The following is a 15,860-nucleotide window of genomic DNA, read 5'->3' on the forward strand; positions in this document are numbered from 1 at the left end:
ATACATATGTACAAGTACACAAACACGCATAAGGCACGATTCTGATGTAAATGTAAATGTATGTATGCATGCATGGAATATTTTCTATTTAATTTAGTTAATTTATTAAATTAATTTAGTTAAATAATTTAATTAAATTAATTAATTAACTAAATTACTTTTTTGTGGGGTGGTACAGGGTATTTAAGAGTTGAGCCTGCTCGACTTTAGCATTCCTTTCTTGTTTCAAACCTAAAATACCCTTGTACATACATTTCATGTACAGGGTAAACAAAATCAACATTATTTCATTTGAAATTAGTTTATGAAAAATGTTTTTTATTTTAATTCGTACAGAAAATTTCTTTTAGTATCTTGAAACATCCACCAACATTCTGAAGAATTAAACAAAATATATTTACATCAAGCATTAAAAAAAACCTTAATTTAAGTTTTATTTAAATTCTACCAATCTTGGAAATGATCCTTTTATTTTATAGAAACCACAACAGGGCTCTTTAAATATAAAATAATTTAATATTTTGAAAGATTTAAAGCTGTTTGACCGTTACAAATATAAATATAAAAATAATAATGTTATGTTCGACTGAGGCACTACACTCGAAAACATATAGTATAGTATCTGACAAAGGAAATCAATACTTTAAAGTTTGAAAAAATTTGGTCATTTGTTAGCATAATTTTAGTAAAATATTTTGAAGTTGTCTATACAATTTAATAAAAATATGTTAAGATATAGGATGTTTTAATAATAATACCATATCAAAAAACGTTGAACCCCAAGAAAAACATGTATTCTATATTGCTCAAAGCGTTTGTTTTTAAATGCGTCTTTTTTTGTTTCAAATTGTAAAAAATATAAATCTTGTTAACCCTAAAATAATAATACTCTTGCAACGGAGTACTGTATGTGTATAAAAAGTGTCCCCTGTTCATAGGCGAACAGCCGGTCGTACCCAACCACCAAATGTGCGCTCCAGCTCTTCTGCTACAGCCAGACACAATCGATCTTCGTTAAAATTAGCTATGATCTGTACGCCAAGGGGCAAGCCTTCACTACCGAGCTTGCCTAACGGTACAGCTGTAGCTGGAAACCCAAGTATATTGATAATGCCTGTATATGAAAAATTTATGGGTCGAAAAAGGGGCTCGTTGTGGTATGGTGCCACAGTCGGGTGCGTGGGATAGATAAGAACACCGTTATCCCCTAGAAGACGTTTTAAGTTTTCGCGAAGATTATCGCACTTACGCACCATATGATGGTACTTAGCGGACCCGTATCGACACTGCAGATTATCCATTATCGCCGTTATTAAGCCGATTAATGTGTGCTTTGATGCACCGAAAATCCATTTTAGAAGCTCCATATAAGTATTGATTTCGTAACGTAGGTCGCCTAATTGATAAGCAAAGCCATGACCGCTATCATCGCGCATGTTGGCGAACCAAATGGCAGCCGATTGACGAAACTCGGGCAATTGTATGCGTGTCACTTGTTCTTCGCCGAATTTATCACGAATATGATCAACAACGCGTTGCAAACCCGCGCGAATATCTCGGTCCACTTTAGAAACCAGGCGGCCACCTCCGTCTGTCTCTTGGTAATAAAACTTAAGTGTATGCAGTTCCACCGGCTTGTCCAAGTGTAAAATCGAAGCTTTCTCTCCTGCAATAATTTGCAGCATAGGACGCAAATCTTCAGAGAATCGCGACATGGGGCCTAACCCAAGGAAAGAATTCTGTTCGACACTAAAGGGTGTCGGAAACTGGCCAGCATTAGAAACTATAAGTTTACTGGGTTTGTGCCCAAAAATCCCATTAAAGAATGCAGGCATGCGAATTGAGCCCCCTATATCCGACCCGAGTCCAAAAGCCGAGGCAGCCGACGCTTGTACGCAGCCTTCGCCCCCACTGGAGCCACCGACGATGCGATGTGTATCATATGCGTTACGCGTTCGGCCATGTACAGTATTGTTGCTCTCCCACCACATACACACCTCTGATACATTCGTAAGAGCAAATGGAATCGCTCCTGCTTTTCGCATAAGCGCCATAGCGTCCGCATCCTGATTAGCACGCATACCGCGACGAGAATAGAGCCCAGATGTATGAAGCATGCCTAAACCAGGAAATAAATATCATTAAATCTGTATAATTATACTGGCTTAATTTTCTACCCCGAACATCTGATTGTCACTACCAATGTTTTTTTTAATGTGGTAGCAAAAATGCCTCAATAGCTTTAAAGTAATATAATAATTACCAACAAAAATGTTGTTGCTTGGTTCAGTGGTTCATATAATCATCGTTTCACATGTGTTCAAGATCCTTCGAGAAAAAAATTATAATTTGACAAAGTTTTACCCATTATTTTCAAGAAATAATTTATTTCATGGTTATATAAAACATTCCGCTATCAGATGTTCAGAATGTTAACTCATGTTACTTTGTTTTTACTTTACCCTTTACAGCTATGCAGTCTTTCGTGGTTATAGGAACACCTAAAAATGGTTTATTTTTTGCTAGCTGATCTACAGTATATTGGCTTGATTGAATAAGTGCATCAGCTTCGGATGCCTCCTTTAGGGCTTGGTTGTATCTTTCATCTACCACGCAGTTAAGTATGGGATTTACCTCTTTCACGCGGTGTATGAATGCCTCCAATACTTGTACACTGCTTAGCTACGACAAGTACACAGATACTACTTGTAGAATTTATAGAATAATTAACAAAGCTTGTACTTTACCTGCTGGGTGCGTATTTTATGTGCCAAAGACGAAGCAGATTCCAGCAATATTGGGTCAGTTATTGCCGGCATACTCTTGCCTTTTTTCCCATAGAATATTCGAAATATAAGACGTATAATCGTCTGCAACAGACCGAAGATGTAGTCTCTCATGGTATTCTGGGTTATATCAGATGTGAAGAGGTATTTTTATAGCACTTTTTTATTTGGAAGGTGTACCTAAAAAGGCTAAGGAAAAATAGTTCAGTATCATTTCGAATGCCTAAACACTAATAATTTAAAACTTAACATAAATGCAGATAAGCACTAACTGGATGAAGTAATTGGATTTAAGTAAAAAAAATTTGTTGCTGCTTTGACTTAAACTAACTTCATTATACATGTTTTACATGTTTATTAGGACTTAATATTGAGTTGTGAATTAATGAAGTCCTGGCAAAAAAAAAAATTTGATCGATTTCGTGTCTATGTGAGCATGTTTTCAGTCAACCAAAGCACCAGCATCAACAGCAGCTGCGGGCAAAGCTGGGGCAACAAATATATGTATGGTTTTTTTTCCCGTTTTTTTGGCAGAAAGTCCAAAAAAATGTTGTCGAAATATAAAAAATTTTATTTTTATTTTATTATAAATTGTTTAATTAAGCGAAAATTAAATTAATTCCTGCTGATATGGCAACACCATTTTCTTGGCGCGCAATCAAAGTTACCTGATTGTGTGAAACACATGTATTTGTGATTTTGCCAGCAATTTTTGCTAAACTTTCAGAGTTTGCAGAATTAAGAAAATAACCTACAAAAGTTAAGTTATATAATGGAAAACGTTAATCAAGGTATGTAAAATTATAATCCAAAACTGTTTTTAAGCGATAAAGTGTGTTCGTGTAATAGTGCCATGTGTTGCTCGTGTTTTTTAAAAATTAACATTTTTAAGTTGGGCTGTTTCCTTGAATAGTACTTTTGAATGGTAAAGAGTTGCAAAAAGTTATAAATGTGGAAATACTAACTAATATATGTTTATTATGGAATTACTAAAGAACTTCGTCACAATTTGCACGTTTTCTGTAAAATTGCGTTTGTTGCAGCAAAACTACTGTTTGGGCATGCAAACATTGTTGACATTTGTAGCAACAACAAAGACTCAGAATACGTATTTAAGCAGAATATATTACAGAAAATTAACGTAAGCATCTTAGATGAATACAATACTATGTAATTATCGGTAAAAGTAAAATCCTTCTCCAATTATATGAAAAAACACATGCCAAGTTGTAATCAAACTTTAAAGTCAGTAACCACCGCGTCAAGGGAATACCAACTGAAGGGAACATTTCTCGTGCAATATGATAATGAAACGGTGACGGTTCAAGGCAGGAACTACAGCAGCTACACATCAACTCGAATGATGGCCAAGCTCGCCGTGCTGAGGTATGTCCACGACTTTAGTGTGAGGAACCTGAATAGACTGCATGTCAAATAAGATGGTGGTATCACTCTGCGCGGAAGCCGCACTAATCCTGGCGGCGACGCTCTATCTTATCTGGAGGAAAATCAAGTCGACCAAACGTATTCCAAGGCCGAGCGACATCGCCGCCCAATTGGAACCCCAAGTGGCCTGCGAAACATCCAAGGCCTAGTGATCTGCGGGACGCCGATCTTGTGGAAGGGATGAGTTAACACACAACATTGCTGCCCCCTTTTCAGCGCTGGCTCCAACATACGCAATTCTGCAACGTTAACATAACATAAGTGCTGCGGACATTGTGGCCAGGCCGGCAACGCAGCATGTAACGCAGCACACAGGAAATCTGACGCTGCACAACGGGCCCGAGAAACTGGGCCATCCGACCGCCGACGGAGGCGCTTGCTGCCGCTCTGGATAGCGCGGGAGAATTATTCTTAAGCTGAATACAGGGCACATCAAACCTTACAAATTCTGGATCATAGTAGAAACTACTTAAGTGTAACCGTCTTACCGATAGTTATAAATTGAATTGGTAATAAGTTGTTAAACGCAGCAGGCAACTCATTTGCAAAAGGATTGACTAACACGGATCAGGTTACCCATCACAGCATTATGGATGACCTTAACTTATATACATATACGGTTATAACTTCCTGTTAAATCGACATATCATTATGAAACCTGGCATACAGACTCATACTTACTAAGTGGAAGTATTTTCCGAATTTCAATGAAAAAGTTCAAGAAATACGGGAGTTATGGAAAATCAGTGATTACGGGGAATATGGGGGAGGGAGGGATATTCCAAAATACACATCTTTCGTATTCACCAAGGGCTACAATTTGGTGTCCCTAGCTAAGAAAATTAAAAAACAAGGAAAAAAGCTAAAGTGTGTGTCCCCGAGTACTCTGTACATATGTTTAGAATAATTATAGAAATTACAAAAAATAAAGAAAATTTAAAAAAGAATTTTGATCGAGTTTTAATCTCTCGGTGTTGGAACTCACGTTAAGGGTGAATAATTGCACATTTACATAGCAATTGCGTCTATGTGAGTGTATGAATGTCTATGCGCGTCTATTCGTTTATGCATGTTTGCAGTCGAAAAATAGCAACATCAACAACAGCACTTGAGCAGCGCTTGGGCAGCGCTTGAGCAGCAAATATATTTATGGCTATAACTTCCTGTTAAATCAGTCTATCATAATGAAACTTGGCATACGGACACATAATCGCTAACTGGGGGTATTTCCCAAATTTGAGTTAAAAATTCCAAGAATTCCGGGAGTTACGATTTGTGGGGGAGAGGGAGGAAAATTCCAAAATTCACATTTTCTGCATATTCACATAAGGCATCTTGGACTAAAATTTGGTGTTCCTAGGTCTTACAGTCTCCGAGATATAGGCGATTATACGACTGGAAAATCGGGAAAGCCCCCATAGGAGGGAAGGGGGGAAATTAAAAAATAAAACAAACTTGCACAGCGTACACACATAACGTATCTTTGTGCAAAATTTGGTGTCTCTAGCTCTTATAGTCTCTGAAAATATATATATACTTTGTGGGGTCTGACACGCCTCCTGCCTGTTACATTTTTCAGCTCGCGCAAACCTAATATAAGTTAACATTTTAGTCACTCAAAACGCCAACATTGGGTAGCAAATTGTCGCATTGACCGCCGCACGTGGCAAATCAACGTGCTGGAAAATGCTGACATAAGGTGTTGCGTATGCAGTTCAGTGCATACGGGGTCAACGCGCTAGCAGACCAACTACCGTGGGATCGCAACCTCAGCAGTCTACATTTATATAATCGAGGAGTCAGCTGAACCGATAGCGACTATTGGTTCCCAAGAAGGCAAAGATGTGGACTCAGCGATTCTCGGTGCAACGTCGACGCCGACGTCGACATATCAACGTGGAACAGAGGTTTCGTTAGGGCTTAGCTTAGATATTAAGGCCAGTTTTTGAATCAACTCGAAGGTAAGCACATAGTGCTGAATAAAATGATATTTTTGTATATCAATCAACAACTAATTGATTAATTGGCGCCCGAGCAGGGACCGCGGTATACTATTCGAAAAACGTAAGACCATACGGTAGTCTGTGAAATGATAATATAATCCGCGAGTCAACTATACAAATCCTGACCGCGGTATACTATTCGAAAAACGTAAGACCATAGAGTAGTCTGTGAAGTGATAATATAATCCGCGAGTCAACTCAAAAACATAAGACCATAAGGAGTCTGTAAGGTGTTCATAAATCCGCAAGTGAACTATAAAAATCTCGTGCAACTGGCTCCTTAGTAGTCTACATGAAGTAGTACAAAAGGGAAGGACGTAGGTCCTAGCCATCCGAGATCGAAATCACATACTGAAAAACTTAAAGTGCGTTAAGGAAAAAGAAAAAAATATATAAATAAATAAATAAAAGGAAAAAAATTGTCCCAAAACATAATTTATATAAATCTATGTACAATAAAATTCAAGGTGCATACAGAAAATACGAACACAGTGAATACTAAGGAGAAAATTGTTTGAATAAACCAACAATAAAAAGTGCAAAAGAAGTGAACACCAAAATTAAAAGCTGCCTAAAACATCATCAAGAACTAAAAAGAAATAAATCAACTATTACAAATTGAAGACATCCGAGTGCCGTCGAGGACAGTCCAAGCATTAGAAGACATCAATACAACGGAAGACATAAATACATCTATACATCAGAAGACAACCGGACTATGGCTATTAAGATATTCCTAGAAACATTAATGTTCATTATGCACTGCAATGCCACATATGAAATTTTGGATTATACTAAGGCCGAGGTAGCAATTATCGATCTCGGCGATAGCAAAGTTCAATCAGGAAATTTTAAAATTCTGCACCACATTAATATTACCGAGTATAAACTAACTATAGACCAGATACAACACGATTTGCTCAATAATATATCCCTTCATTAAAAAAGAAATTGAATTAATAAAGTTCAAAATTAACAAATTAACTTCCCACTCCATTAGAAAAATGGCAATAAATGCGATCGGATCCGTATGGAAATGGATTGCTGGTAATCCAGACCATGAGGATTTCGAAATAATAACTAATAAATTAAACGATGTCATAAGAAATAATAATAAGCAAGTGATTATAAATAAAGACATTATACAAAGAATCAATAAATTAACAGAAGATAACAATGTTATATATATTATATGTTATATAATTCAGAAAATTTCCAGAACATTTTTGCTACACAGTTAAAGTATAAGATAGATTAATAAAGGAAGATTTAAGTAATATCAATCTTGCCATTCATTTATCAAAGGCAAATATAGTAAATACCTTTTTAATAGCAGAAGAAGAAACCGAAATAATAAACAGCATTTTCACAGAAGAAAATATTCCATTCGACAGTATAGAGGAAGCTCTGAATTTTGCTGTATAAAAATCGCATTTAATTGCGAAAAATTAATTTACGTTATCGATATTGCAAAATTAAATAATGAAATATGTAAACATCTACTCATCAAACCATTAAAAAATATGGGAAATGTAATTAAGATAAAAGATGAAAATGTCATTAAATGTAAAAATGCAGTCTTTTCAACTAACAACCAATGTAAAAAAAATTAATAAAATCAGTATGTGCTTAAGGTCAAATATAGTAGATATTTCAAATGACAACTGCATTTCAAGTTATTAACAAATAGACCAAACAATTGTACCATCAGTAACGATAAACACATAATAGCAATAGAACTAATAGATACCGGTATTCTTCTTCTGAACAACTTTAATGGTAAGATTTCAAGTAATAATGAATCCCAAACACTTAATAGATCGTTCATAATTAAGTTTAATAATTGTACACTAGATATAGAAAATCAGTTTTTTTTTCATCGTACGAAACCTCTAGTTACAAGCCACTACCAGCTATGATTCAACTGGAAAGGCCGCTGACAACGATGGAAGAGGTTCTACCCCTGCAACTGATGAAGGACCTTAACATCAAAAATACAGAAAGAATAAGTGTTTTGCAAGCCAGTCTCAGAGCAAACACTTTCTCAAGTATTGGGATATCAGCTGGAATTCTGTTGGTCTTCATCACCTATGTAGCAAAGCTAAAGATGTGCACAACAATAGTTGGGAAACAAAACAAACCCGCAAGCGAAGTGCAGAGCCCAGAGAGGACCAACACGACAGAAACTCCCTCGAAAAGCAATACAAAAAGACTCAGAAGCATCCATGATCTCCCCGGATTTTAATTCATCGACCGGGACGTTCGAGATCAGGGAGGGAGGAGTTAACACTTTAGTTACTCAAAACGCCAACATTGGGTAGCAAATTGTCGCATTGACCGCCGCACGTGGCAAATCAACGTGCTGGGAAATGCTGACATAAGGTGTTGCGTATGGAGTTCAATGCATACGGGGTCAACGTGCTAGCAGACCAACTACCGTGGGATCGCAACCTCAGCAGTCTACATTTATATAATCGAGGAGTCAGCTGAACCGATAGCGACTATTGGTTCCCAAGAAGGCAAAGATGTGGACTCAGCGATTCTCGGTGCAACGTCGACGCCGACGTCGACATATCAACGTGGAACAGAGGTTTCGTTAGGGCTTAGCTTAGATATTAAGGCCAGTTTTTGAATCAACTCGAAGGTAAGCACATAGTGCTGAATAAAATGATATTTTTTTATATCAATCAACAACTAATTGATTAATTTATACTCTTGTACATTTCATGTACAGAGTAAAAAACACTGTGGCGTTGTCGCAGTGTGTTTTTGCCAGATTGTGTAAATTATATTATGCTTATGTACATGTTTGTGTTATCTGTGCGAAAATGAGCTTCGAACAAAGAGCCAACATTAAATTTTGTTTTAAAATTGGTAAAACTTTTACCGAAACGTTTGAATTGATGAAACAAGTTTATGGCGATGATTGCCTATCCCGTAGCTGAGTGCACGAGTGGTTTCAACGTTTTCAAAGTGGTCGTGAGGACATAAATGAAGATCAACATGTAGGCCAATCAAAATTCGTGATCACCGAAAATTCCATCGAAACTGTGCGTGAATTCATCAAAAATCAGCCGAAATCATCATTGAAATTGATGGAAATGGAATGGAACATCTCCAGAACATCGATTTATCGCATTTTGACCGAACATTTGGGCTTACGAAAGCCCAAAAGCAAAAAAGGTGCATTGAAGCAGAAGGAGACTATTTTGAAAAAGATAAATTGATTTTGCCGAAAACACCATTTGTTCTGTTTTTTTTTTAAAGTCCTGTTTACTTTGGAATACACCTTGTATAGTTTTCTCTTGTTGCATATAGTTGTGTTTGGTTACTCAATGTGAATAGACCGGCAAGCTGTGCGCAATTAAGAAATAATTAAAAGAAGTTTAATTGAACATAAAAACATAAAATCAAGTCTTTTATATGTGCGATCCGCAGCCCTTATTTTTAACAGTGTATATACTGTGGGCCATCCAACACTGTTGTTTAATTGTAATTGTGTTCTATGGTTTTAAATCAGAAACTAAATTTTTACAACGAAATCAACAACGGCAACTGCAAGTCATTGGCACGCTCTTATTCTTTCGCTCACATTTTTTGATCATCTACGCCTTTGAATTGCAAAGGCAAAAGGTCAAAAGTTTACAGTTACCCTCGCTAGGCAACGACTGAGTAAGCGATAGTAAAGTAGAAATCGAATAACGGAGCTTCGCATTGCGGTACGATGTATGTATGTACAGGGTGCGCAATCTATTATGTCGGTATGTAAACATTGAATATCTTTGAAAATAAACAACCGATTTTCAAGTATGAGATATTTATAGCCTGTACCCAAAAATTCCATCGAAACTGTGCGTGAATTCATCAAAAATCAGCCGAAATCATCATTGAAATTGATGGAAATGGAATGGAACATCTCCAGAACATCGATTTATCGCATTTTGACCGAACATTTGGGCTTACGAAAGCCCAAAAGCAAAAAAGGTGCAATATGTTTCAAATTGTATTTATTTTGTGTGTGCATAACCTACCCATATGTTTTCACCTTAAAGGTTACCAGTAGGAAGGCATTTAAGGTATTTAAATGAACATTTTCTATTCTTGACAAAAAATTGTTCAGTTGTCCGTTAAACGTTCGTTAAACGAACATGACCACTATAACTAATATTTTTTAAAGCTCGTTTTCCCCCCGTTGGAGCTAGAATTTTCCAAAAGCCTTTCTTAGTGTGCTCCTACACTATGATGGATACTATGAAACGATACTTGAGTCCAAATTTAAATTCACATTTGAGTCTTTTCGTGCCATATTGAGTCAATATGGAATATGAAACACGGCACACGTCAATGCCGCGCAGCGATGAGCCACGATCAAAAAGCACTGGCACCGATACCATCAAACTATCGAAGTTTTGAATGCAATAAGCAGAATATTTAAATAATGAAATCGAATTATTTATTGAGATCAATAAGAACAAATCATATACATACATACATACATCTGCCCGCAATGCGAAGCAGAATATGCGTAGGTCCGTTATTCGGTTTCTGCTTTACTATCGCTTACGCAGTCGTTGCCTAGCGAGGGTAACTGTAACATTTTGGCGTTTTGCCTTTGCAATTAACATTAAATGGTCAAAAAGAAAGAAGAAGAGCGAGCTAATGACTTGCAGTTGTTGTTGTTTTTAGAGCATTATTTTTTTTTACAATCAAACAACTGTGTTCGATTGCCCAATGTATACATTAATACGAATGTACATACATGCTATATTCATACACAGGCATACATACATATGTACATATGTTTCTCTTTACTTTTTCAACCGTACGTAGAGAACCGCACACATAGACACGAACTGTTGCTTGTTGTGTGTGAGTGTGTGTATGTGATGTCCCCAACTATTTGATATTTGTTGTTGCTGCATAAAGTTATTAATGAAAACACTAATGCCAAATGCACTAAACAAAGAAAAAATTACTTTTGAAAATGTTATATTACATAATTTTCAATTAATTAACGTTTCTTGCTCTGTCAGTGCAAGACGAATATACATACATACATATGTAGATACATATGTACATACATAGATGTGCACATATGTATGGACATTCACACATTAGTGTCTCACATGTTGCTTTGGCTATTTCAATCGTTTGCACGCAACTACACGAACAGCTGTTTGTATGTGTGTATATGTATACTTAGTTGTCCCCAACTGTTTGATATTTTGTATTGTTTGTTCTGCCTGCTTTTGTAAAATGCATATTTTGAAAATCCTTGAATGCAAAGTTGTAGATTTAGTTACGTAGATTACATTATCCAAATTTTAAATCGATCGGACTACATTTATAACAAAAACTTTTCATTTGAAATAGTGAATAAATATTAAAACCCCAATAATTCAAGCTCCAACTGCAGTTTTGTTTGTATCCTTTAATTGATTTTAGAAACTAAGTTTTAAGTCGATCGGTTGAAAAATGCGGATTTTTCAAACAAACTTTGGAGCTCGTTTTCCCCCCTTTGGAGCTCGAATTTTCCATAATTCTTAGTGCGCATCTACACCATGATAGGATACTTGAGCCCAAATTTCAGCATCCTAGCTTTTACCGTGTGGGCTGTGGGCTGTTGACGCGGTTTGCTTTTGTGCCCCAACATTTTTTTACAGGAAAACTCCCATATTTTAGGCCCCAAAAAAAATATCAAAAAACCAAGTATACAGTTTTTCTTGGAATTGTTCTGAGAGTATACAAACTAAGTTTAAAATTAATCAGATGAAAACTGTAGATTTTTCATACAAATGTTGGAGCCTGTTTTCCCCCCTTTGGAGCTCGAGTTTTCCAAAATCCCTTCTTAGTGGGGACCTAGACTATGAAAGGATACTTGAGTCCAAATTTCAGCTTCCTAGCCTTTACCGTTTGGGCTGTGCGTTGATCACCAATCAGTCAGTCAGTCAGGACAAACTGTTTTATATATATAGATAGATAGGGTGCTTACAGCACACAGGTGGCGATGCATTGCCCTATTCCATAGGGAAGTTATACACAGGCAACGAGTGCAAATTAAATAGTGGCCAAATCTGTATGATTGGACTTGGCACGTACTTGTATGTACATTGCATTTTGTATTGTTTTTTCGGCTATTAGTTCAATAGTAACTTCGTATACAAGTATGTATATGCATATAAATTAAAGAATCCAACAAAACTATTGGCGAGAAGAAATACCTTCCTTTTTATTTAAATTAAAAAAGATTATGCTATTTTAATTTATATTAATTTGCTTTTTTTAAGATATTTGAGATCCTTTTTTTAGAAATAAAATCATGCTAAATATCATAATATAAAAACAAGATAGAACGCTACAGTCGAGCAAGCCCGACAGTAAAATAGCCTATACTCTCCACAAAAAGGAAAAATTAAAAAAAAAAAGTTTTTTTTTTAAATTAAATTATTAAAAAAATGAATGGATTAATTAATTAAAATTAATTCATTAAATTAAATTAGAATACATGTTCATGTTCAGTTTTAACAGCATACATTTACATCACGTACCTATCCGTGTTTATATGCGTGTATGTATGTAGCACAAAGTTGAACCAAAGCAGCAACAACAACAACAGCTGCGGGCAGCGCTGCCGACAGAGCTGCAGGCAGCGCATGAGCAGCGATTTTACTTATGGCTATAACTTTCTTCAGAATTGACCTATCATGATGAAATTTGGCACACTGACACATTAGTACTAACTGGATGTACCTACCAAAATTGATTTTTAAATTCCGAGAATTACGGAAGTTATAAGAAAAAATACGAATTGCGGGGGAGTGGGGGGGTGTATCAGAAAAAATAAACAAACTCGTTCTGCCTAGGGCTTATAGGAACCTTGATACCAATTTTGGTTATCCTAGCTCTTGTACTTACTGAGATCCTTGCGCTCATACAGACAGGCGGACAGACAGACAGACGGACATGGCTATATCGACTCGTTTTCTCATCCTGATCAAGAATATATATACTTTGTGGGGTCTGCCACGCCTCCTTCTGTGTGGTACATATGTACATGCGCACAAAACTAGTATAGCCTTTCACTCTTTGGGTACAGGCTATAATAAATATATGTCTGTGAATTATCATTATTATGTAGTTTATTAATAACATATAAGTTCAATCCAAATTAAAGTAAGGCGTACAAAGATATATTTAAAACAAGATAGAACGCTACAGTCGAGCAAGCCCGACAGTAAAATAGCCTGTACTCTCCACAAAAAGGAAAAATTAAAAAAAAAAAAAAATTTAAAAAAAATTAAATTATTAAAAAAAATGAATGAATTAATTAATTAAAATAATTAATTAAATTAAATTAGAATACATGTTTATGTTCAGTTTAAACAGCATACATTTACATCACGTACCTATGCGTGTTCATATGCGTGTATGTATGCAGCACAAAGTTGAACAAAAGCAGCAACAACAACAAAAGCTGCGGGCAGCGCTGCCGACAGAGCTGCAGGCAGCGCATGAGCAGCGATTTTACTTATGGCTATAACTTTCTTCAGAATTGACCTATCATGATGAAATTTGGCACACGGACACATTAGTACTAACTGGATGTACCTACCAAAATTGATTTTTAAATTCCGAGAATTACGGAAGTTATAAGAAAAAATACGAATTGCGGGGGAGTGGGGGGGTGTATCAGAAAAAATAAACAAACTCGTTCTGCCTAGGGCTTATAGGAACCTTGATACCAATTTTGGTTATCCTAGCTCTTGTACTTACTGAGATCCTTGCGCTCATACAGACAGACGGACAGACGGTCAGACGGACAGACGGACATGGCTATATCGACTCGTCTTCTCATCCTGATCAAGAATATATATACTTTGTGGGGTCTGCCACGCCTCCTTCTGTGTGTTACATACATGCGCACAAAACTAGTATAGCCTTTCACCCTTTGGGTACAGGCTATAACAACTGCGACGGGATAAGACCTCGGCTTGCTTCACGACTGACTATGAACGGCTGAACACGACTGCTTTCTTGCGACCGACTCACGACTGCTGCTGCTGACGACTACTGTTTCTGCTGACGACTACTGTAAGACTGCCGATCCTCTTGACTGCTCTACTATTATTCTATGTCTCCTTCTCGAACTTTCTATGTCTGCTTCTCGAAAGTTCGACTGTTGTTTCCCTCCGACTTCTTACTGCCGCTAAACTGTCAATGCGGGCGCCTTTGCCAACCAAAGCACCGTTACCATTCTTACATGTATACATATGTTTTGTTTTCATTCTGTACCTCTTTATTTAAAATACCTACATACATATACACATGTTTGCGCATAATTGCAAACAACACATGCACGCACAAATACATATGTAAATATGTATATACATGCATTTTTTATACGATCATACTCGGGTAGAACTCGCGCAATACTTGAGACATACTCGGGTAAAACCTGCGCAATACTCGAGTAATACCCGAGTATAATTCGCGCAATACCCAAACAATACTCGAGCATAACGGCACTATACTCGTTCGATCAAACGCTCATTCTGCAAAGTCTAGTTTGTTTCGATCAGGACCCAGTCATCTTAAACGAAGTGACCGAGCCTGAACTGTTTGAAAGCAAACCAATCAAGGCTGGTACTCGTTCGCAACGAACAGAATACTCGAAGTGCCAGAGCCTGAACTGTTTGAAAGCAAACCAATAAAGACCGGTGCTTGTTCGCAAAAATAGAAAGATTGCTCATTCAAGTTCGATCATAAGAAGAATGCTGAGAGTACTCAATTCGTTCGAGCTCGTTTGCAGCCAAGCAAAGATCTGATTTGATTGAATTTTCAGCAAGGGTGGACGAACATACTCGTTGCAGTTCTGTGATGAGTGCATGCGTTGAATGCTTTCGCAGGACTGGGCCGAAATTTAAATGTTGACATTCGATTTGTCGTTACCATATACCATATATATATGTACATACAGTAAACCGTTTGATAAATAAAGTTGAATGTACATATGAATTTGTGGGTACGTGCGTGCATAATTTCATTTGGTCGTACATACAAGCATATATGCAATTTATCGTGAGAGGCATGCGGGAGGTGTAGCCCTATATGTCAAAAATAATATCAAAGCTAATGTGATTCGCAAACAGCCAGTAGAGATCAATATTTTACAATTATCAAAGAGTAGAAATAAGGAAAGCATACTAGTTGGATGTGTTTATAGATCAAACAGAAACACTGACTACACTGATTTTTTGAGCATTCTCTCCTCTGTGTCCCTGAAACATAACAAATTAACCTGGCTAGTAATTTCAATAGCAATATGCTATTTAAACGACATTTAAAGGACGATATGGTTTCTCTTGGCATGAAGTTAGTGAACTCTACGGTACCTACACATTTCTCTAACACATCTGACACTGAAAAAATTCTCCTATTTGACCAACTCTGAGTACATCATGTTTTCCAAACATGATTTGATTTTCATAACTTATGATATTCTCTTGGACCATACTGACTATTTAATAGGCTACTGTTTGACTTTTGTGATAAGATGAACTTTGATGAGCAGCTCCAACTGTTTAATGATAACGTTCAGCACCTGTTTAATCTTTTGTGCCGTTGC

General features: G+C 36.7%; 1 protein-coding gene across 1 annotated transcript in view; it reads right to left on the reverse strand.

Annotated features, from left to right (window-relative positions):
- Positions 1-798: 798 nt before the first annotated feature.
- The window catches only part of LOC115625203 (fatty-acid amide hydrolase 2), a 42,835-nt gene continuing 27,773 nt past the window's right edge, over positions 799-15,860 (reverse strand). Inside the window, exons 2-4 of the mRNA XM_030520174.1 lie at positions 2,748-2,975; positions 2,463-2,682; positions 799-2,119 (exon numbers count right to left, since the gene is read on the reverse strand). Coding sequence (XP_030376034.1) covers positions 933-2,119; positions 2,463-2,682; positions 2,748-2,900 — 1,560 coding nt within the window. The 5' untranslated portion in view covers positions 2,901-2,975 and the 3' untranslated portion in view covers positions 799-932. The remainder of the gene's footprint in view (positions 2,120-2,462; positions 2,683-2,747; positions 2,976-15,860) is intronic.

The sequence above is a fragment of the Scaptodrosophila lebanonensis genome, unplaced genomic scaffold (assembly GCF_003285725.1).
Source record: "Scaptodrosophila lebanonensis strain 11010-0011.00,11010-0021.00 unplaced genomic scaffold, SlebRS2 tig00000001-arrow-pilon, whole genome shotgun sequence".
In the NCBI taxonomy this organism is placed as follows: Eukaryota; Metazoa; Arthropoda; class Insecta; order Diptera; family Drosophilidae; genus Scaptodrosophila; species Scaptodrosophila lebanonensis.